At 30.9% G+C, this 22,883-nt stretch overlaps 1 protein-coding gene across 4 annotated transcripts in view; it reads left to right on the plus strand.

Annotated features, from left to right (window-relative positions):
- LOC145334301 (uncharacterized) overlaps positions 1 to 22,883 on the plus strand; it is a 45,857-nt gene that overhangs the window by 17,906 nt on the left and 5,068 nt on the right. For 2 of the 4 annotated variants that reach the window (XM_080179700.1, XM_080179702.1), the window contains exons 3-11: positions 18,440 to 18,515; positions 18,921 to 18,970; positions 20,042 to 20,110; positions 20,865 to 20,903; positions 21,088 to 21,199; positions 21,658 to 21,714; positions 21,912 to 21,980; positions 22,316 to 22,451; positions 22,689 to 22,816. In XM_080179700.1, coding sequence (XP_080035826.1) covers positions 18,495 to 18,515; positions 18,921 to 18,970; positions 20,042 to 20,110; positions 20,865 to 20,903; positions 21,088 to 21,199; positions 21,658 to 21,714; positions 21,912 to 21,980; positions 22,316 to 22,451; positions 22,689 to 22,816 — 681 coding nt within the window. In that variant the 5' untranslated portion in view covers positions 18,440 to 18,494. The remainder of the gene's footprint in view (positions 1 to 18,439; positions 18,516 to 18,920; positions 18,971 to 20,041; positions 20,111 to 20,864; positions 20,904 to 21,087; positions 21,200 to 21,657; positions 21,715 to 21,911; positions 21,981 to 22,315; positions 22,452 to 22,688; positions 22,817 to 22,883) is intronic. The other 2 variants (XM_080179701.1, XM_080179703.1) reach the window with 2 other exon arrangements.

Here is a 22,883-nt window from a genome sequence, read left to right on the forward strand (position 1 = left end):
ACAAATTTAACTTAAATACATGATATGATATCTAATGTCAACTAACTAATGTTTTTATACTCTATTATAGAGATACGTCGTTAATTATAAGGTACCCTACCACTACTACATCTTGTAAAAAATCTCTAAACATGTTAAAAATGGACATACGGACTGACTATTTTAGAGTTGCTACTCTATCAAAACTGTTATCATAGTTATTAGTTATTGACAGACCTATTCTTATTATAGAAAAGCTTTGCTTTTACAAATCTAATACATTATGTTATTTAGCTTGAAGCGTTAATTTGATAATATAATCTAATGTTTTAAATTTGATCTATTTCATAAAAATATATATTTTAAAAATTTTGGTTACATAAAGGGAAAATATTTATTTTATCTTTTAACAAGGACAATTAAGTTCAAAGGAAAACATACTTCGTTCGAGCATGTTTAGAAAATTAAAAAATTATTGGATTTTGAAGTCAATTTTAAAGATCTTAAAAATCTCATTACTATAATATTATTTTCTGCAACACTAATTGTTTTTAGCTTGTTATTGCTGCGCTACTTATGAAAGTAATTTTATTAAATGTAATTTGAAAAACAAAGTTTACGAGTTGCTTTGTGGTACTTTAGGTAATTTTTTTGAAAGCAGTGGCGTGCAGAATGGGGTGTTTGCAACGCGCTGGCAAACTTAAGTGGTTTGAAACCCCATACACATTAACACCCCCCTTGACAAGTGTCTAAACCTCCCTGATTCACGCCACTAATACAGCCAAAGGGGGTGTCAAGGCAAAAAAGCTAAACACTAATTGTTAAAGGGCTATTAAAAATAATTTGTGCTCTTCGCAAGTCAAGTTACAAATTCAGGGACACTTTTTTTACTTTTGAGTGAGTGAATGGACAACTAGAGATCCAACCCCTAACACTAAAAAAAATCCCCTCGATTTTTTATCTTAGGGGGGTGTAAAAACTTTCTAGTGCGGTTCGTGCACTCCTTGACAAAACTAAGTGCACGCCATTGTTTGAAAGAATAGAATATCGTTTCAGAAGAATTTAATAACTTTTAGTAAACGAATCATTCCGAACAATTAAATTTTAAAGATTTCAGAATAATCAAAATCTAAAGTAACAATATCATATATGAAAAACTTAAATGTATATGAAAATATACATATTTGAATCAAACTTTTCTTTTTCTTATAATGATATTAATATCTTGCTAAAAATGCCCAATTCCTTTGGACAAAATTGTTCTTTCATCTCTCTAATACATCTCGTACTAATAATAATGATTTAGGATGTAAAATTAAGATTTATGTGAGAAAATTATCATCTGGTATAGAAGATACTGTTATTAGTTGCGAAGATACTCTATAATTCAAACTGTTGGAATGTCTGTCTGTTATATAATCCTTATGATAAAGTAAAAGGATCTCTGTATATTTTTGTGTCTATTTGTGTGTGTATGTGTAACGAAGGATCTCGATAACTGCGGAACCGATATGGTTCTCCTTTTCAATGTAAAGGTCTAAAAGTATTTTGGGAGAGAGTACCACCACCGTCCCAATAGAAATTGCCCTTAGAAATAAAATTATCCGTCCAACAAATTTTTTAAAATTAATCTTTTTAAAACTAAAATCTAAAATGGGTTGGTTAAAATTATCCCCCCCCCCCCCCACCACACTAGAGACCTCTAATGATAATCTGTCTATTAATATTCAGTCTCTGAAATTAGACGGAATTTTGGCTGCTTTTGAATAAAGTTGACTTAAATATCTTGTTTACTAACTTTGGCTGTCAGTCCATTACAGTACGAAGAAAATGTGCAACATTACAAACTAATCTAGTAAAAATATCCATAGGATAGGTGAGGTAGTTTTTAAACAGTTGTTATCTACATACAGTCATAGAAAAGGCCTTTACTAAGCAGAAAATTTAGCTGATAGGGAAGGGACAATAGCCTGTACATTAAAGTTTCCCCAAAGTTTTAAAACTACGATCTCCCATTCACTACCAAAACTTGCAATTTGCCAACCAAATATTTTGTCGGTGTCATGGAATCAAAAATCAAAAACATTTTGATTATTTCATTAATATTGAAACGAGGATATGATTCTTTTCACTTTGCTCGTTTTCAGTACTGATTTGTCACGAAAGAATATGTTTGCACCAAATTACATTAATTAATGAGAGATGAAAAAATTCAGTAAATTTAAAGTTTGTAATATATATATTTATCGCATGGCAATATAGACAGTTGTCCGCATTTGGGAAAATGAAAAATCTGAGTTTTGCTGAATTAAAGAAATACCTTTGAAAGAAAAACTATTTGACATTAAAATATTGTCACAATATCCGATTTACAGATTTAAAAATTTAACTTCTTTGCCCTGGTGCCATGTATTATGCTATACACTTACATACAAACATAAACTGATTCTTTAAAAAAATATTTTAGTTTCCTATGTAGATATTTTTGTTCGTTTGTTACTCAATTTATTGACATATTGTATGATAGTGGCCTCTAGGTTTTTTTTCGTCCAAGATGTGATTGGGGTAAAATTGCGATACTTATGTTTACAATTACCTTGAATGATATCATTTTAGTAAATAGTTGATATATCAATCCTTAAGGAAAATATAAAATTCTCTCGGGTTCACGATAAAACAATTTGTTCTGGTGAATTAGGAAGCAAAATTTTAAGGATTGACAGAAAACTTTTTAATCATAAGATGTTCATACAAATCCAATAAAATCATAGATTACATAAATTTTTCTCATAGGGGGAGAGGGGTTGTTGGTTTAAGTTCCTTGAGCCGAAATCTGAACCACATTAGATCCTCCATAGGAGCTTTAAATTTGAATTGGACACTAGCCTTTCAATGCTCTTTTAACCCTTTTCATAATACAATTTTTTTTATAAATAATTAGTAAAAATAATTAGGTTTCCCATGAACATCCTTTAATTTGAAGATTTAGCTATTCAAATATTTCACTGACATTGATATGTGTCCATAAAAACAAGTAGTAGAAATTAATAGAAAAAGCAAACTTTAAAAAATCTAGCTCTTTCATGGTTTATCCTTATATAAAAGTAACAGGATTGTTGTCTGTGTGTGATCACGCTACCCAATATTATTCTTCTTTACATTTAAGCTTCTCATAGGTCCTATTTTTTGGGAGGATAACTTCAACCTCCCAATAGTAATCGCCTCCTGAAAAAACTGGTTACCTAAGTTTTTTTACTTTTCTTTTTTTAAACTAAAATGTAAAGTGGAGGGCCTACTACTTTACCCCGTTTACCCCGACCCTTAGGTACCCATTGAGGTCCTTATATAGGCCATATATAACACAGGGATTATGTAAATTCTTTTCAATATTCATTAAAATTATACCTGCCCATGGAAAAAAATGCTCTTGTTCTGAAACTGAACGACCTTTTTCAGTAACCTTTTCATATTGGTTCACAGATTTTGTGTCAGTAACCTTCTCAAGTCGCAGATGCATTACATCTGTATAAGTTATATTATTCCTTACTTTAAGACTGACTCATTCAACTCAGTTTTTTTCTATACACTCTTTTTCTCTCAATTGTACATTCTTTTACATTTATTCTTAGATGTTGAGTCCGTAACCTTCTTAAGTCGCGGATGCGTTGATTGCCTATAAGTAATTTTATTCCTCACTCTACAACTGACTTACTAATACGATTACTTGCTTATTTACTCAGTTTTCTGTACGCTCTCTTTCACAAAATCTTTATTTTCAAGGATTTCATTGTCAAATTGTATATGCGTTACTGCCCTTCAAGTAATCTTATTCCTCACTAACAGGGTTACTCATTAATACAATTACTTTCTCAACCACTCAAGATTTTTTGTACGCTATCTTTCTCTTAATTGTACATTCTTTTATATTTGTTTCCTTATTCTATATCAGTAACCTTTGAAGATGTGTTGTTTATTGAAATTATTCAGTTTTAAAGCCATACAGGAAAGTAAATTATTGTTATTATGCTAAGATAAACCTGTATATATTGACTGCTATTCCGTTGAGCACTAATTAGATTGTTGTATCCAAATAACAAAACTCATTAGAGAGATATGTCTTTATTTGGATAAAACAAAGAAACACTTTATATTGAACTTATCAATAAAAATTATCTTTAAAAAATCAGTGTGGATTACTCGAGGTAATATTTTTTTTATCTAAATCTTTTTATTTTGATTAATGCTTGCAACATTGAAACAAAACAAAAAAATGTTTTGAATAAGCAATACTGTACTTTGTAATTTTGACATGCGCATCCTCTATCCTCACTGACATAGATATCCTTGTTCATATTAGTGTATGAGTGTGTGTACCATCAGGGAGGGAGGGGACATTGGGCTGTTTTTTATACTAGTCCCGAAAGTCTTCGTAATAACGTTTTCTTATCTGTGGGCCTTTTTGTTAAATTTTGATTGGTTGCTTCATTTAGATGAGTGTTCAAACGTTTTAACTAATAATTTTAATCTAAAAAAGGAGTAATTTTGATGTATCATCATTAGGGTTGCTTTGCTACTTAAATTATTGATTCTGAGGTATTGGCTTAATGACATATGCCTCTTCCTACAGTTTATTGTAATTTAATAACTAATTAGTCTAATGGGGTTTATTACTTTGATAATTATCTTAAAACTTTAGGGTACATAATGGTGACTTTTAACAATTGTTTAAATGTCATTAAAGCTAATACTAAAAGAAAGGTAAATGGTTGATTATTAAATATATCACATTATAAAGAAATAAAATATATAATCATACAAAACGGATCATTTATTAACTTTGTTGGGCAAAATTTATTAAAATCTCATTGGCATATCAATTACATTTTACTGCAATACAATTTGTTAAAAAAGTCTCTAGAACCCGTTTTAATTACAAAGAATGACCTTTAAAATGGTACATACATATTAGTGGGGGCCTTAAGAAATAAGACAATGGAAGCAAAATTGATGATAAAATCTAAAATTTACACTCCTCTCGATATCAATATTGATAAAAAATGGGCAATTCTTGTTTGAAACAATTAATCAAGATTTAATACAATTCCCAAATGTGTTTAAGTCAACGAATATGAGAACGAGTATAAAAATCTTTGGCTACCTGTATCATTTACAGCCCATTGTCCCCTCTTCCCTAAGCTAGGGTATTAGTTACTTTATAGTTGCTTGTAATTCAAGTCTGGTTATTTGATCCCAAAGTAATTAAGTTAAAGCTCTTTATAGTGCCTTTAAAAAAGGAAATAGATTTAAAACTGTTGGCCGTAGTATCCCGAATGATACTTCGGCTTAAAATTTCCTAATATGTAACAGTAAAAATGGTCACCTAGATTACGCAACAAATGCAAGAAATTAAACATAAGATCTCTAAAAGTTCTTACTAACGAAGCCTACAAATAAAGAGGCAAAGTTCTAATAACACTCAACAAAAGATTTTCCCAAAAGAAATTCTGACACAAAGAAAGAAAATTGTTTACGTAGAGATTACTGTAAAGCACATAATTCGTATCATCTTTTAATTGAAAATCATCATTTTTATGCTTATCACTGGATAATAATCGAATGAAGAATACAAAAAATGACAAAAACAATGGGAAAAAATGATGAAAAGTTCCCAAAAGTGCACAATATTCAGGGATCTTAATGGATAAGACATTAGAGGAAAATTAATGGACATCCCAAATAATGATAAGAAAATTACCTCTTTTTTAGATTTAAATTATTGGTTAAAAAGTAAGAAAATTACTAACCAACAAATTACAAATCAATAAAAGTATCCAAAATTAAACAAAAAATCTGAAAACTACTAATTTGAAACCAACTAATTCGATAAAAGTACCAAAAGTTTGGTTATGAAACTTTGGGTACCAGTAAAATTTACAGTCTTATGTCCACTCCCTCCCTAAAAATATTGTATAATATATTGTAGAACAAGGAAAATTATTCGTAGAATCAACATTAGATTAATTAGGGAAGATATAGTTATTTCTCGCATCGTATTATAAACGGCTTTCCGCGGATATAGAATGTATGATTGTACATTTCTATATTCGTAGAAAGCTGAATATAATTCGGTGCTAGACATAGTTTTTTTCGCATGGATGAGAACCGGTTCCTATCCACCGGACTCGAATGAATACGAGAAAAGATTTTATTCAATTGTAGTAAAATTATAGTTTTTAAAAGCGAAGTTTTTCTACAATTAATGTTGGTCCGTTCGTACGGTCATTAAAAACATGTTATGTAAATCAGATGCTTATTTCCATGAACAGTTAAGACTTCCAGACAAAGATGGTAAAATCAAAGAGTTGGTTGTCTGTTGGGTGTTTCGAACATACGAGGCATGAAATCTATCAAACAAAGCTTGGTAGTTTTGGGACTTGCAAACAAGAAATTTTTTTTTGTAATTTTGAAATTCAAATCTTTGTTTTCTTTACAAATGTCCCAATCACTGAATCTGATATAATGTTTTCTATGAAATTGTAAATTATTTTTTCTCTAATTTTACAAAGAAAAGCAAAATCATAAACAAAATAAATCAAAATAAGCCATAAAGACAATATTTTTTTATATCAGGCATTTTTAGTGCCTAGATATTGATTTAAATATTCAACGATTAATAGGAAGACATCGCAATATTGAATGAAGGAAAATGAACGATACATGAAGCGAAGTTAACAGATTAAAAAACAAGGACAGTTTTATCAAGCAGCAGCGCAATTTATGAATTTTTTTAGATATTTAATAAACTAAATTTTAATTAGTAGATGGGTCTTAACATTTTTTTTATCTCATAATAATTTTTAATTTTAATATTCACGAAAAGCTGCCTAGAATACGATGCGATATATAGCTATTACGTCATCATTTTAATAATTTGTGAAGTTGTGGCAAAAATGTTTAACTGAATTAAACCACAATACTAGCTAATTTGTCAAATCTTTTCTTGGTTTTCCTTTTTTCATAGATAATTACAGATATATAGTCAGGTAGAAATTTGAAATCCTTGCCCCGACACATTTCTTATTCGTTAGCTTCAAACTTATCAAGTTTATTATCAAATCTTAATTGCGTAGTAAAAATGTTTGTCCAATGTTTCGTCAACAATTTAAAATTAAGAAGGTGTATTATTCTTTAAAATAATTAAGGATGTACAACAATTTATCGTCCATTGTCTTATCCCTTAAGATACATGTGACTTTTCTTATAAAATATTAAACCTTTTCTACTGTTTTCTATGTTGATTGATTGATTGCAATTTTAAAATGTAAAATTAATTCAACTTTTAATTTTTTATTAATTTTTGTATCAGAGTAATAATAATATTATTAGCACACTACTGTAAAATATTTTGATATAAAGCTTAATTTTGTTAATAATGACTGTCAAAATTTTGGAATCACTAACAATTGGACAGCGGAAATATATTAAAGTTCTTCAAAATTAATTAGAAAGTGTATAAACCAGAAATTAAATGGGACAATTTTGATATTACTAATCCTTAAATAATAAATAATATGCTTTATACTGCTTTGTTTTTAAAACTTAGGTTAGGTTGTAATAGGTCAGGGTTTTAGTCCTTTAGGGATAAAGAAAGACCCAGAAAAATATACAATCTTACCAAATTAGTGGAGAAAACCCGAAGGGATGGCACAATGTCGGTTTAATTCATCTATAACAATTTCCTTACACTGGTAGTTTGTACCAACCAATTTGATAAAAGTTCTAAAACTTATCGATAAAAATTAAATGTTTATAAAACAGTATAATTTGAAGTCTAATGTACCCTAACTTCAATTTGAAAAAAAACATGATGAATCCTTTTTCATGGTTGAGCTTTTTCCCTTTTCCAGCTGTGTATTTTAAATTTTTTAAAACTACCTATCCCTGTCACTGCGTCAACCATGTATCCTGCTGGGCTAACAGTAAGCTGTACCAATAATACAACCAACAAATTAATTTCAGGGAAGCTTCCTATCAGTCCATATTATATTTCTGTTTTTTGCAAGAAACTACGCATAGAAACTTCAAAGTAAGATGAAAATATTTGGTTGTCCGTCTGTCTGTCCCTCTGTTAAGATTCCCTTTATTTTTTTAGTAAATATTGAAGTAAAGTTCAGAGGAATTTTTTCTAAAATCCTATTTGGTAAGGTTAGCTCTTACTTCCCTTTAGTAAAGGCCAAATAATTAATATTTTGTTATATTTATAAAAAAAAAGTATGAATTCTGTGTATGAACACTTGAGAGTCCTAGTAAGCTAAATTAATTTAACCATGAGACAATTAAATCGCTCTCTTTTTACTAATAATTATACTATAGTTTTATTAACGAAGCTACTCAAATAATAATTAAAAATTATAAGTTAATTTGTATAAACTTTTTTTGTCAAATTTTAGGCTATATTTTGGCTATTTTGTTTAAGGTATCTAACTATAAAAGAAAAATTATACTTCTTTGTTCTATAGTTCATCGATCCTTTTAATCATAACATTTTATTTTTTATTTCCTATATTTTTAAAATAATTGTGTTATTACTACACTTTGATAATTATTATTTGGGTTAAGCTTCAATGATTAAGAATTAGATTTACTTTAACATGATAAAAACACATCCATTAAAATATACGGACAATAAAATATAGCGCAGTAGAACTAAAAGCTTTAGTGACGTTGTGTGATGGAAGTTAGAACCACCCATAGTTTTATAGAAGCTGCGTTAGAAACAAGAAATATGGATATCGAATATACGTGGATATTATGACAGGGGATAAATTGTCATCAATTAAGGTTAATAACATAGGTAGTTCGTTTATCCAGAAGGAGTAAAGGGGAAGGGGTATCGTTATGTTAGCCAGCTACAAGTTTCACTTCATTAGAGTACATGATAGTCTTGTGTAAGATCCTAGAATAATAAATCCATTTATAAATATTTCAAAGAAAACTATTTTGCCGCATTTTTTAGTGTTACTTCTTAAAATTTCTTATTAAGCTATCGAAAATAAGATGTTAAAGAAACAACCCACGTTGTCTCAATAATTATCATTTTCTATTAAAAAAGCAATCATTTTCATTTTAAGTGGTAAAGTACAACTACCTATGTAGATTATTCAAAGTTGTTTATATGGATTTTAATGTTAAAATGTGGTTTATAGTTTAATATTTTAGAAGCTAGAAGTCTATTGACTGTCTATATTTAGTTTGATCATCACATATAACCTTCAATATAATGTACCATATATAATGCAAGCAGCTTCGCCTGAAGCATCAGAGTGTTAAAAACATTTATTACTCAAACTGCACAAAAACATATTGAAATTTACCCATGTCCTTAAAACAGATTATTAAGTGTTTTAGTGGTTTTCGAGATCTTTTACTATAAAAACAGACATGCAATTGGACATCCTACCTGTTTTATATAAGAATAATGATAATCTTAAAAACAATTTAAAGGCAAATTTTGTGTTTATTAACCAGGATTAATTTTAATGTTTTAAAAACAGAGTAAAAAATTATCTTTGTTATTTGCAGGGAAAAATGAGTAGGAATTCAATTATTTTAAAGGTGGCGGTATCCTTTAGTAGAAGGTCCATTTAAATGTTATTTTATCTTATTTTTATATTGGTCTTAATAAAAGGTTTAACGTGTTAAGTCAACAGTATTGAAACCTGCAAATAAAACAATTTACTAAATAACCAAAGGTATTGATTCAACAAGTAATAAAGTAATTAATTAATGGGCACGGAAATTTTCACAAGAAAATTCAGACATCTGTCTTTGATAGTCACCAATAAAATTTCATTTAACACAGGGTTATTTTGAAGAAAAGTCGGGAAAAAGGTGAATTATTAATCATATGCCAAATTTCCATGAGAATCTTAACAATAAAATTCAGACATCTATCTTTATTTGCAGCCAAGAAAATCATGATTTGTGTGTTTGGCTATCCGTTTATTAAGGAATGTTACAGATTTTTTTTCTGCTTGGTGGTTTTTATAATTGTAATTGGTTTGTCTTTATTTTTGGTTGAAATAACCAGGGAGGGAGGGAACATTAGACAATAAATCATTATGACACCCATGTACTCTTAAAACTGTAAGTACTTTTAATAAAGCTTTCTGGTTTAAACTCGCTATGTACAAATTTTGGTTCATAATCACTGGGGATTTAAATCAATTAATTTCCATTGTCTTATCCCTCAAGTTCCCTGGAGTTAAAAGATACATATAAAAAAGAATATTTGATCTTAATCTTTTATGTTTGCATATTACATTAAAAAGGCAAATTCTGTTCATTTAGCACAGTCTGGATTAAGATTAATAAAAGCTTTAAATTTTTAATTATTTATAACAGGCAAAACATTATTCTAATCATAATTTTTTCTCATACAATGTTTTTAGATTTGAAAATAAATAAAAATGTTTTTCACTATAATGAGATATGAAAACATGTATACTTTCATTAAAAATTTATATCAGACTTTTATTATTTCTATTGGTTATAGGAAATTCCCAAATGATATCATCCTTCCTAAAAACTAAAAGATAGGGTACTAACCTTTCCCTCCCCCTTCTTTGAGAAGAAACGTGAGGCTTGAGGCAGGTTTGTGGCTATTTCCTTTTAAATTATTTAGAATTACTATAAAAACATAAAATTACTATACTTGGCCTAGTGAAGCATTCAACCATAAGCATTTATCACTTAAGAGATGATCTACAGTTGCCACAATTTTATGTACATCCTGTCAAAAGTATAGAAGAACGGGAAAATAGTTACAAAACGCTTTTTAGGCTAGCTTTCATGATATTCGCTTCGATATTAAGGCCAACACTAAGCAAAACTATAAAAATACATTAAAGTTATCCTGTTGATAAAGTAGTAAGGTTTTTTTTACCTGAACCCATTTAGTTCTCCATTTTTGGTAAATTTCACATTTGTCCCGAGATGGTTTTTGGCTACTTATTTTCAAATTTAAGTCTTAGGATGGTTTTAGACTGCTTTCTTTCCTCACCTGCCCATTCAGAGCTTTTACACGCTAGGGGCGTAACCGCTAATATTATTAATAACAATATTGTTAACATCAAAGTAAAAAAAAATATAAAAAAAAATTCAAAAATTTCTTGATTAAATTTATTATAAAAAATACAATGGGGGGAGGCTTGTGATTAAAATCCCCCTCCCCCCCCCCTCCAACATCCAAAGTTAAAAAATATTTGAATGTCTAAACATGTAACTAATATTTAAAGAAACATATCGAATAACATGTGTTGGCTCTAATCAATACAAAAGCAATAGATATATTAATTCTAGACTATTTGAAAACATGTTACATGTTAGATATTAGTAATGAATCTACTTTATATTTGTTTGTTTTTTTATAGGTATGTCTTCCATTTAAATGTTAGTAAGTATTTGTCGTATGGTTTTATAAACAGTTGTCCGCGGACAGAAAATAAATACCATTGAATTGTATATTATTTTTCATGTACAATTTCTATAAAAACAAACGATATTTGTATTTTCATTACGTTTAGAACAGGAGTTTATTTAGCTAAAATTAATCGGGTTTGGAAAATTACTTGATTTGTTATATAAAAAAATGTTATTAAGCAAAACAAGCTTAGAGTCACTCTAAAAAATGAATTGCCTAAGAAAAGCAACAATAGTCTAATATGTTTTGTTGTAACTATGTTTAGGTGGGAAGAGATATTATTCTGGAAAAATAAAGAAGAGTATGACTGACAAAGATTTAAGTTGGAATTAAATAGTGCAGCTATTCTTTTACTAGACTATGTGTCTATATCAAGGCCATCATTGAACCAACGTTAGCAAAATCTTCCTTTTTGCGATATACTGGATATATGTATTTTTTTTTATAATTATTTGTTCTTTGAATATTACTTCTACTAAAAATGAAATGCATTAAAAAAATCTTAGTTTAAGCTATTTTTGTTAACAAATTTTCTATTTTTAAATTCTTTTCAAAACTTTGAATTAATTCTTATTCCCTTCCAGTTTTTACGTAGGTGTCTATTGCTTCTCTTTAATAGGATGCCAAACGCTAAACGTCAAACGCCTAACCTTTTGAAACCAGCCAATGTCACAAAAGCAAATGCTCAGGCTTTTAAAAACCTAGGGCGTGCAGAGGGGGGGGGGGTTATCCACCCACTAGCAAATTTAAGGGGTTGGATAAACCTGACCTATGGCACTAAACAATGCAATGGTTTTAAATCATACCAGATCCGAAAATAGCATAAACCTTTCAAACGAAGTGTCCTTTGAAAATACTACTACAATTACAGAGTAGCTCTTATCCAAAAATCTAATTAAAATAACGCTAAAAGATCATATTTAACACGTAATAAACTTTTTATTAGCAGATTATAATTATAATTTATTTATCGAAGCATATAATAATTCAAGGAACAATTGCTTTTTTGTAAATCGCGTCGTCTACATACATATATGACATATGTAATTTAACTTCAACAACTATGAAAATATCCATAAAAGCAAAGCTTAAAATAAAAGCGTACAAAATTCGACAATTTTAAGAAGCTATAATTTTATTCTTACAATACTAGCCTTGAGTTGCTACGCTCCGACTATTGAGGCCCAAACTATTATTAACAAGCATATTTATTCTATAAAGTAGTAAGTTTTTTTCATTGTCCAATGTCTTTTCCCTTAATATCCATGGAAAATATAATAAAATACAAGTATATAAAACTAGTTGCATTTCTTGCATTGCGTTGGTGGCAAATAAATTCTGAATATAAATTATACATTCTTGTACTTTTGCATCAAAGATTTTGGAATATGAAGTTTCGAATGTATCTGTTGAAGTAATTGTATAGTAGCTTTGCTACGAGAAATATAGAAAATATGAAAATAAACGATACATATCGTCATCATATATGTATAATGTATATAAGTTTATTAGACATACAAGTTCCAGACGAAGTAACAACGTACCAGAACCTGAAAAAAATCTTCGTCATTAAAAATGTTCAATATATGATTTAACCAGCTTTGTTTTGCAACCATAATTGGTTAGAAAATGTACTTTTTATACACATTTATACACAGATTATTTTTTAACACTTTCTTTGTTTAGATGGTGTTTTTACAAAAGCGCTGAAATATTATCTAAACAGCGAAATGCCATAATTAAAAATACTTGATGTAAACATACTGTTTGGGTCTTGATGTTAGAGATGCTAGGCTTGTAACATTATACCTTAACGTTAGAGGAATGCCGAAATGGATTATTATACCTTGTAAAGCCCAAAATCATCATACTTCTTCAAATAGACTTATAGACTTTTTGACTTTTTAGATTTGCTGTATTATACCTAAATTGTACAGTAATCTTCAAGCAGTTTTTATATAGATAATTTCGGGCAGACGAACAGACAAACAATAAATATAGAAAACTTTACTTTAAAAAATTGTATAAAATTTGCTGTTTAAACAATAAACTTTTAAAATGCAACATAATAAATCTTACAAATCAATACCAGTTTGTTTTAATAAGTTTATTAGAGGTTTAAAAGCAGACTTTTGTTTAAAATTTGACAAGTTAACAAGGATGACAACATTCGTAAAAGCAAAGCTCGAAAAGATGTGAAAATTCAAAACATGAATGGATTTTAAAACATAAAAAACAAGAAAAACAACAATCAAAAAAAGAAATCAGACAGTAGGATAAAGGTACATTCTGTCTGTGTGTACCCGGATCTCTATAACCGCTGAATCGACATGGTTCTCCTTTTCAGTGTTGCTAATTATAGGTCCTGGAAGGTTCATAACTAATTTAAAGGAGTGTACCACCTGCCTCTCAATTTTTTTCTTTCTAAAAATTATAATAGAAAGGGGAGGATCCCCCCTTTTTAGGTCTCTAGGGGCGTAGCAACTGGTAAGAACTAAGAATCTTTTTTGTAGTTTAAAACGCTTTTAAAACGAGAAATTATTATCTTTTTATCAAATGTAAGCACTTTAGACGAGAATGCTGCCTATTAATTTATTTGATAAAAAGAAAAATGACAGAAATCTAAAATAAGTCACAAGTATAACCAATACATAGCTTCGCGGCAAAATACCCGTTAAAAATGATTTCAAAAACTATATAGAAGTTCTTAACTATTTCATTTTCAAAGTACCCAACCAAAATTTTTATTGTAACTGTTTCTTTTAAAAGCGCATCTTCTCAAAACCTGGTTAAATCCGTGCTTCTATTTAATGTTGGGTTCAATGCTATGTCATAAAGAAAATATACTCTACGCAGAGAGTGCGTCTCTGTCTGTACAAACGGACGCTTTATTAGTCTCTGACCATAACACTAGCAAACACTTAAAATTTTTTAAAATCTTGGCTTAATTTTGTTTTAATAAATAACTTACAAAAATTCTTTTTTTAAAGTATATTATACTTTACTATTAGTTTGTTGATGCTGCACTTCTTAAGGATAAAATTGTTCTTGTTTTTATACAATTTGAAATGGTTGCTTTATCTTGGATTAAATGACATATGTTACGTGCCCATTACATTTTTAGCGGCCATTGGGGACAGGCATGAACATTCTCACTTTTTATCTATTTAAATTATGTTTTTTATTGTGTTTTATTGGCATTTCTTGATTTAAATCCAAGGTGGGAGAGGAGGATAAAAGTGAAATAAATCTACAACCCTTCTTCCCCCAACATACATCAGTTTCTAAAGGCCAGGGACCTTCAGGAATAAAACACTTTTTGATGAATTTATGCACTGCATCCCCCTTATCATAATTCAACCAATTGATAGTTGGAATGTTTGGAAACTGCTCATTTGTACAACCCAATAAGTCATAGAAGTACATATGCCAACGAGAGAATAAGTTTTTAAATTATGGGAATCACTTACAATGTTCCTTTCCTCCCTGAAAATTAAACGAAGACAAAAGTAGAAATGAAATGATTATACTCTTGTTAAAAATGATGACAAAAGTCGATTTCTAGAATTTTTAAAACATTGACGTTACACAAAAAGTTTGTTTAATTTTATTACTGTATTGTTATAAAATCTGTTAAGGAATGTTCAACGAAATCTACGAAAATTGGTCTATATTAACCCCTATTGCTATAATGATGCTATTTATACTAGTTAAAAGGGATATACCAATAGAAGAAAATTTTTTGTCTGTGCGTCAGTGTATAAGAAACGGAATGGGGGAAACGTGTATTTCTCGTCTGTTGTGTAAGAAAATTTAAAGTTTCGTCGGTCTGTCGGTCATGCTACGAAAGACCAGAGCTGGATCTTTAAATGTGTAGCCGTTGCCGTAGCCGTAGTCGTGGCCGTATTCGTAGCCGTCACCACTGCCAGTGCTGCCAATAAAAAATGGATTTTAAAAGATTTTTATTTAACTTTAAAACATTTAAAAATTTGATTCAAAGATCTCTATTAGGTTAGTCGCTGGACCTCTGGCTACGGCTACGGCAACGGCTACACATTTAAAGATCCAGCTCAGTACACATTTTATGTAAAAATGTATATTGATTTTTAGAAAAAAAATCTGGGTATTTATTTTTATAACACCGAGTATTCGCCCTATAACTGACTTTGTCAGTTTGTCCTTCAAATGGTGTGCACAGCGTTTCACTGTAAGAAACCATTTGGGGTTGAAAAGAAGGGAAGGTAATCCTACCAATTTTCAATTTTAAGGGGGTTGTTAACACCCTCTATCAGCACACTCTGGCTCCATCCATAATTTTTTTGCTTCGCTACTTATGTATGTTGTCAACCTTGTTTCTATATACATAAACTAGTTGGTACGCCCCTAGACGCTTCTAGGTGAACTAAAGGTTAGCAAGATCCTTCCCTACGGACAGAAAGCTTACTATTTTATTTAATAGGATTTGATATCAGTTTAATATTATCTTTTGAATAAATTTCATCCCCATTTCCTATTTATAATTATATAAAAATCATCGATTTATTGTTGATTTGCTGGTAATCAATATTATCATTCTTGTTTACTCCAAATAAATGATTTAATGATATAATTAAATCAATTACAGCATGCCATCTCTATCAACAAAGAAATTATAGAAAATCACTCAGAAATTCACAAAAGAATTTTTAATCATTTTATGACAATTTAATTTGAGACAGAATTTTTAGTGCCATCATTGTTAAAGAGGAATTGTTATGAAATAACCAATTTTGTCACAAAATTTAACGCCAATTTTTTAAAAAACTATGTTTTAATGTATCATAGTTTACTGTTTAATTACACACTATAGCCTCAAGGGACACGTAAAATGTTTTCTTTTAAATCTTTGTTAGTATCAGCTGTTTACCAGCTGGACGTCGGTGGTGCTTTATATATTTTTTAAATTTTGGCGTTTTCTCTTTGGAAGCTGGTGGTACTCTTTCCCCAAATAGCTATAAACCTTCATAAGGCCTATGAGAAGATACACTGCAAAGGAGAACCATTTTGGTTCAGAAGTTAGCGAGATCCATGTTGTTGTTGTAGCCATGATTCTCTGAAGTTAGGACTCAGATGCACACGGAGACTGGAAGTGAGAATCCTTTGGCCAATCTTAGATTGGTAAGCTTCGCGCACAGCTGATTGTATTCTATGTTACATTACAAGCTGACCCGCAATTCTCGTGGAAGCTACTCAATTATTACATCACCCTGGCCTAGAGTTTTGGCAGGTGTTCCATATTAAGCCACCCTAATTAATGGCACTCTCATACGAGGAGCATGGATGGGGGAAAGCATGGTTAGAGCTGCTTGATTTGTAGAATCCTAACTTCCTACAAATCTCCCCCCTTACAACCCTAGGGCATCTTAGGGAAGGTTGCGTGATCATAATCTGACAAATTGCGACAGCATTTGTCAACCAAGTGCAAAGTCTATGTGGGGACTTGAACTCGGTTTCTCCCAACCACAGCGAAGTGCGCTAACCACTACACTATGGGACACCCCTTAGTTAGTTTAGATCCATCAATACAACGAAACAAAGAAACAAACCAAAAAGACAGACAGACATCCTCTTATTTTGTTATAAGGATTATGTAAGCTTATGAAAACATAGACGCTCAACTTTTCTGTGTAAACGCCTTTTATTGTTTATTAGACAATAAATAAGTTATGATGATAAGAAATTAATTGAAAACGTCATCTGACAGTTGGGAAGTAGAAAATGTCCCGTCACATTATTATTTCTAAAAACCAACTTTACAACAATTTATAATTATTATTTGTACAAGAAGAACATTTTGTATATTTTCTAAATAATATAAAAGAAGTAAAACCTTTTTTTAGGCTATTATCCTAATATAAAAAGTAACAGGATCAATGTGTCTGTCTCTTTGTATGTAGCTTAAGGTTTCGCTAACCACTGAAATGATATGTTTCTTCTTTTCAGTTAAGATTCTTGTTGGTCCAGGGAAGGTTTGAAGTATTTTGGGGAAGGTACAACCACACTCCTAAGAGAAAATGCCCCTTACACTCTACATACACCCAATTTCCCTTCCCTTAAGTGCCCCTACAGGGGTGTAACTGCTAGTATCTATTTGATAAAGCAAGGATTTGTTAATCAACCCAACTTTATAAAATTAAAATCATATAATACATCGAATTAGCTGGTAAATGTTATGTATGCAATTTCAACATTTATTATTTCAATTTTAGAATATGATTCTATAATCATTTTACATTTTAAAATTAGTGTTTGTAGCCCATGCAGGGATTATTAATCTTGTAAGGTGCAATCTCTACGGAACTCTTGCAAAGGGTTAGGAGGATTTTAGTTAATTATTCCCTAAAATAGAGGAAAACCTTCTAGGTGCGTATGCGTAGGCTGCACTGTATCCATATCCCTTTATCTATAATACAAAGTAGCTTGATGTCTGTACGTCTGAAGCTTAAGATCTCAGTAACCGCTGAACCTATTAAGCTCTACTTTTCAGGGATTATACCTACTGGTCCTGTGATGGTTTTAAGCTATTTTCTTGGGGGGGTGGGACACCCCCAACCCCCCCCCCCAAAAAAAAAAAACCAAAACCCCCTCCCATTTTTTTTATTGCAGAAGATTTCCTTGGTCCTTTTTAAATTTTTTTTTGCAGGAGATTTCCTTTGTTCTTTTACGAATTTCACCTTAATTTTTTTTGGATCGCCTATTGGGGCAAAGCCGCTAGTTTTTTTTTAAATAGGGTTAAAAATTTAGGAAGATAGTTTTTAAAACCTGCAGCATTTAAACTTGCAGTGCCCAAACCATGCAGGGCTACCAAGTACCCAATATAACCTAACTATAACCGTAAAAATACAAACAAACGAAAAACTCCACCATCTCCCCTCATAATTAATTTCGTGTGGAAGCGCCAGTTATGATTTATATTTTAAAATCAATATTTTTATTTAGATTTGAGATCCGAAGACTATTAAAACCCACGGAAGAACAGTGAATATATTTCAGCATGGCGGCTTTTAAGTTTCAGGTAAACTTTTATAAGAAACAGCGTGAAGTGTCCAATAAAAAATGACGTCATACATTACAAATGACCAATGTAAGGCAAATATTCATTGTAATTGACCAGTGGTAAATTGTATTTTGGCCTATCATCGGTTATTTGTATTGTATGAAGTCATTTTTATTTGACACTGTTCGCTGTTTGTTTATATAAAACAAGGATGATTCATTGATAATATTCCTTCTTCATTTCGTAAATTCTTTTCCACATAAATTCCACTCAATTTACCCGATTTTTTAAAATTAGCCTTTTTTTTCATCGCACCTTTGTTTATTCATAGCATGCTACCGAACAGTTAATATTTTATAATAACCAAACAATTAATGTTAAGATTGTTTTATTCCATTTTCTGATGAAATTTAATATTTCTAGATGCTGACAACACTCATAGTCACACTTTTATCTCTAGCAAGTTCTCAAAGGTAAACTTTTTATAATACAATACAGGGAAGGGAAGGACAGGACAATGGCAAAGAAAATAACATAACAATAAATCTATAAATATAGATGTATAATCAGACAACTACCTGGACCCCAATGTAGGGGACCTTTTTCGTCTGCTACCAAACTGCTTTCTGCTCTTTTGTAGCGACTTGTTTGTGTTAATATTTCCGACGCTATTGGTTGATTTTCAAAGGCCCAATTGAAAGTCCTCGGGGTGTGGACATATGGTTATTTAACCCCTTCTCCTTCTTTTTTTACTCAATTAACAGAACAAAGAAAATAAATACCTTCCTCTTAATATGATACCTGTGTTTACCTCTTTTGTTCTAGATTTAATTTTACTTGACTTAACTTATCTTAATTTCATGTTGTGTTTATAATTCTAACATTAACAATTGCCAGCTACCAGTCAGCCGCTGACTAGCTGCTAATCATTTGACTGCCAAAAATCATATTTTATTAAATTTATGTTTCTTCATTTAAAGTGCCAACACAAACAATGCTTGCATGAAGACACCCTTTTAATAACTTTTCTCGTATTCATTTGAATCCGGTGGATAGGAACCGGTTCTCATGAATACGAAAAAACTATGTCTAGCATCGTATTATATCCAGTTTTCTACGAATATAGAAATGTACAATCATAAGATTAAAACTATTTTTTTCTGGAAGGCACTGGCTAAAAAAACTAGTTTTAATCTTATAATTGTACATTCTATATCCGCGGAAAGCCGTTTATAATACGATACGAGAAATAACTATTCTTTTTTTCTTAAATTTTACAATTGGACTGAAGTGTAAAGAATTGTTTGGTTGATTAACAGATCTATAGTTTAGATATATACAGATAACTACCTGCCCCTCTTTCTCAAAGACCTTTTTCGTCTTCTAGCAAATTGTTTTCTGCTACTTGGCTGTGTTAATATTCCCGACACTATTGGTTAATTTTCAAAAACTCAATTGAGAGTTGTCACAAGGTCCTATATAGTTATTTAACCCCTTCCCCCTCTAGTGTTTTACTCTAATGGTTGATTTGAAACTTGTATTAGAGCGACTATAGAACCCCTGTTTGATGAGGAAGCTGTCACCACTTTACCTGTCACAGAAAGCACAGCAGCGTAAGTTCTGTAGCTTCGCCGCTTTGCACATCCCTTTTTTTGCTTCAATTTGCAACACTTTTTGCTTTTGCTTTATTAACACTTTTTAAAATTATTTATTACTTTCATTCAGAGGTGATGAAATGCTTTCAAGAATTGATGCTTTTAAATATCCATTATTTTTTTGCTTTGCATGATTGAAAAACTTTAATACTTAATTTTTTATACGATACACATGCTTTTGTGAGTGGATGAAAGTTATTTAGCGCATCGTATTATAGACAGATTTCCGCGGATTTTAAAATAGAAAATTGTAATATTAAACCAGAGCTGGATCTTTAAATCATTTAAATGGTGCGCTAAATCACCCCGCGCACCATTTAAATGATTTAAAGATCCAGCTCTGGTATTGATTTTATGATTTTTAAAAATATTTGAGGAAAATTCTCTGTAATTCGATGCTATTCATGAATTTCAGTATGGTTGAGAACCGGTTCTAATCCATTGGATATTATAGCTTTCGAAGCCATACTTAAATAGTTATTTATCCCATCGTATTATAAACAGTTCTCCGCAGATATAAAAACTGGTTTCAATCTTATGATTGTACATTTTTATATTCTTAGAAAACTGGATATAATACGATGCTAGGCATAATTTTTCAGTATGGCTGAGAACCTTTTCTAATCTATTGGATATTAAACGTTTTCGAAGCCATACTGGAAAATGAGTTCTACACCCTGTACTTTTATATTGATAAATATATTATTTATAGATTTTTGTTTCGGCCCACACCAAACAACCAACCCACACAAGGAAATAGTTTAACATTTTTTGTAAAAATTCTGTAAAAAAAATGAACTAAACCAAACATAACCTTAAAAAATTGCAAATGATCTTTCCTTAAGAAAATGAATGCTTAAATATTTCATTTAAGTTGAAGGAAAAATGTAAAAATTCTTATCCATTTAAAAAATTTCAACTATAAATACAATTATAGTACCTCAAGGGCCACCAACCCCTGCAGGGCTCCTTGAAGCAGTCCCCGCTGTGCCTAACCCACCAAGGCTGACTGCCAGTGACAGAAAGGCCCTCCTTACACCTCTACAGGTTGCAAAACTTATCATTTTTATGTTTATTCCCACAAATCTCTTTAAAAAAGTGCAAAAAAGCTGTATACTAAAGTTGCATTTTACTACCTGCCTAGGTAGTTCAGGAGGAATAGTTTTGTACCAGTGCAGGTTTTCGTGCAATTTGATTTAGATATAAGCTTTGAAGAACACAGTAATAGTGTCTGACTGATTATGACGTAACAAAAAAAAATTTGCCAATGAGAGGCCGTTATTGACCAATGCATGGTAAAATTTATAGTGGCCTCTCATTGGCTATTTTTTTTTGTTACGTCATAATCAGTCAGACACTATTACTGTGTTCAGCTTTGAATAAACAAAAATAGGCTAACAGAAAAAAACGTAGATAGTACTTGTAGCATTGACTCAAACCTCTAAACAATAACACAATACTTTTCTATTTTATAGATAAAACAACTTTAATAGTTTATTTACTAGGGGCTAGATTTGAGCCAGGTTGAACTCAGTCCAATGCAGAGACTAGCTCTTCTACAGGTAATTTTCAATCGAATAACTTATTGGTAATATAAATCTTAAAATCTTTAGTTTTGATATGAAATAGGTAAAAAATCAAACTATGTAACTTAATACCAAATAAATTTTCAGTTAAGGTTTAATAATATTCATTGCTTATAATTTTTTTTGAAAGATTTTTCTGTTATAGATGTATTTATTTTGTCTTAAATATTTAGGAAAGAGAGTTTCAAGTGCAGGGATTCGAACCATTTAGCCCAGCAACAGATAGTGCCTCTACAATTCAGGTAAAGAAGCATTTTGGATCATGTCTAGTCCCTGTGGTGTGCTATAACCCTGCGGATCAATCATTAACATTTACATAACCTTAACTGAAATAACCTATCAAAAGCAAGCTAGTGTGAAAAAACGACGAAATCCGCGACTTCGTTTTCTTTCCAAGATCCAGCATTTTTTAAGAACTATTCTATGTGACTAATGTGTAAACTTCCATAAAAATAATATAAACAGTTAGTGAGGTCTTTTGCTTTATTGATACGGACAAAAATAGTTCTCCTTACTTCATAGACTACAGCTGTCTTGTCTTATGTAACCGATCTAATTATATAAATGTTAACTCTAGGCTACCCCTGCAGGCATCCCTAGCCCCAGGCCTGGATTCCCCACCCCACCCCCTGGTTTCCCTGGGCGTACACCAGCCCCTCAACCTGGATTCCCCGCTAGATCTGCCACCCCCGCACCAAGACCAGCTTTGCCAGGTATAGCACTTTCGTCAAGTGTTTTGTATGTAATACTAATGGCTAAACCCATGTGGATCCCTAGAGGCACATTTCAAAGCTCACAACTCAGGGCGGATCATTAAAAAAACTTTTCAGAACATTTGATATAATATACTAATTAAGTAAAATCAAATTTGTGTAGCTGTCAGCGAGATCTTTTGATTCACACAGTCTGTAAAATAAAATATAAATATTTAACAGAATTTTAATTTTAAGCTGCACCCGCACCTGCTCCTGCCCGTCCTACACCATCTCCATTCTCCCTGCAGCCAACTCCAGCAGTTCCGGTGGCCGCTAGACAGCCAGAACCTGTGCCTGCAGCTGCACCTGTTCCCATCCGACAGGTATGACCATCAAAATACTTGTTATCGGCTTGCAATGTAATGTATATTATATAGAATATTAGTTGGC

This window comes from Acartia tonsa, chromosome 12, assembly GCF_053477335.1.
Source record: "Acartia tonsa isolate MP-2025a chromosome 12, ASM5347733v1, whole genome shotgun sequence".
Classification (NCBI taxonomy): Eukaryota; Metazoa; Arthropoda; class Copepoda; order Calanoida; family Acartiidae; genus Acartia; species Acartia tonsa.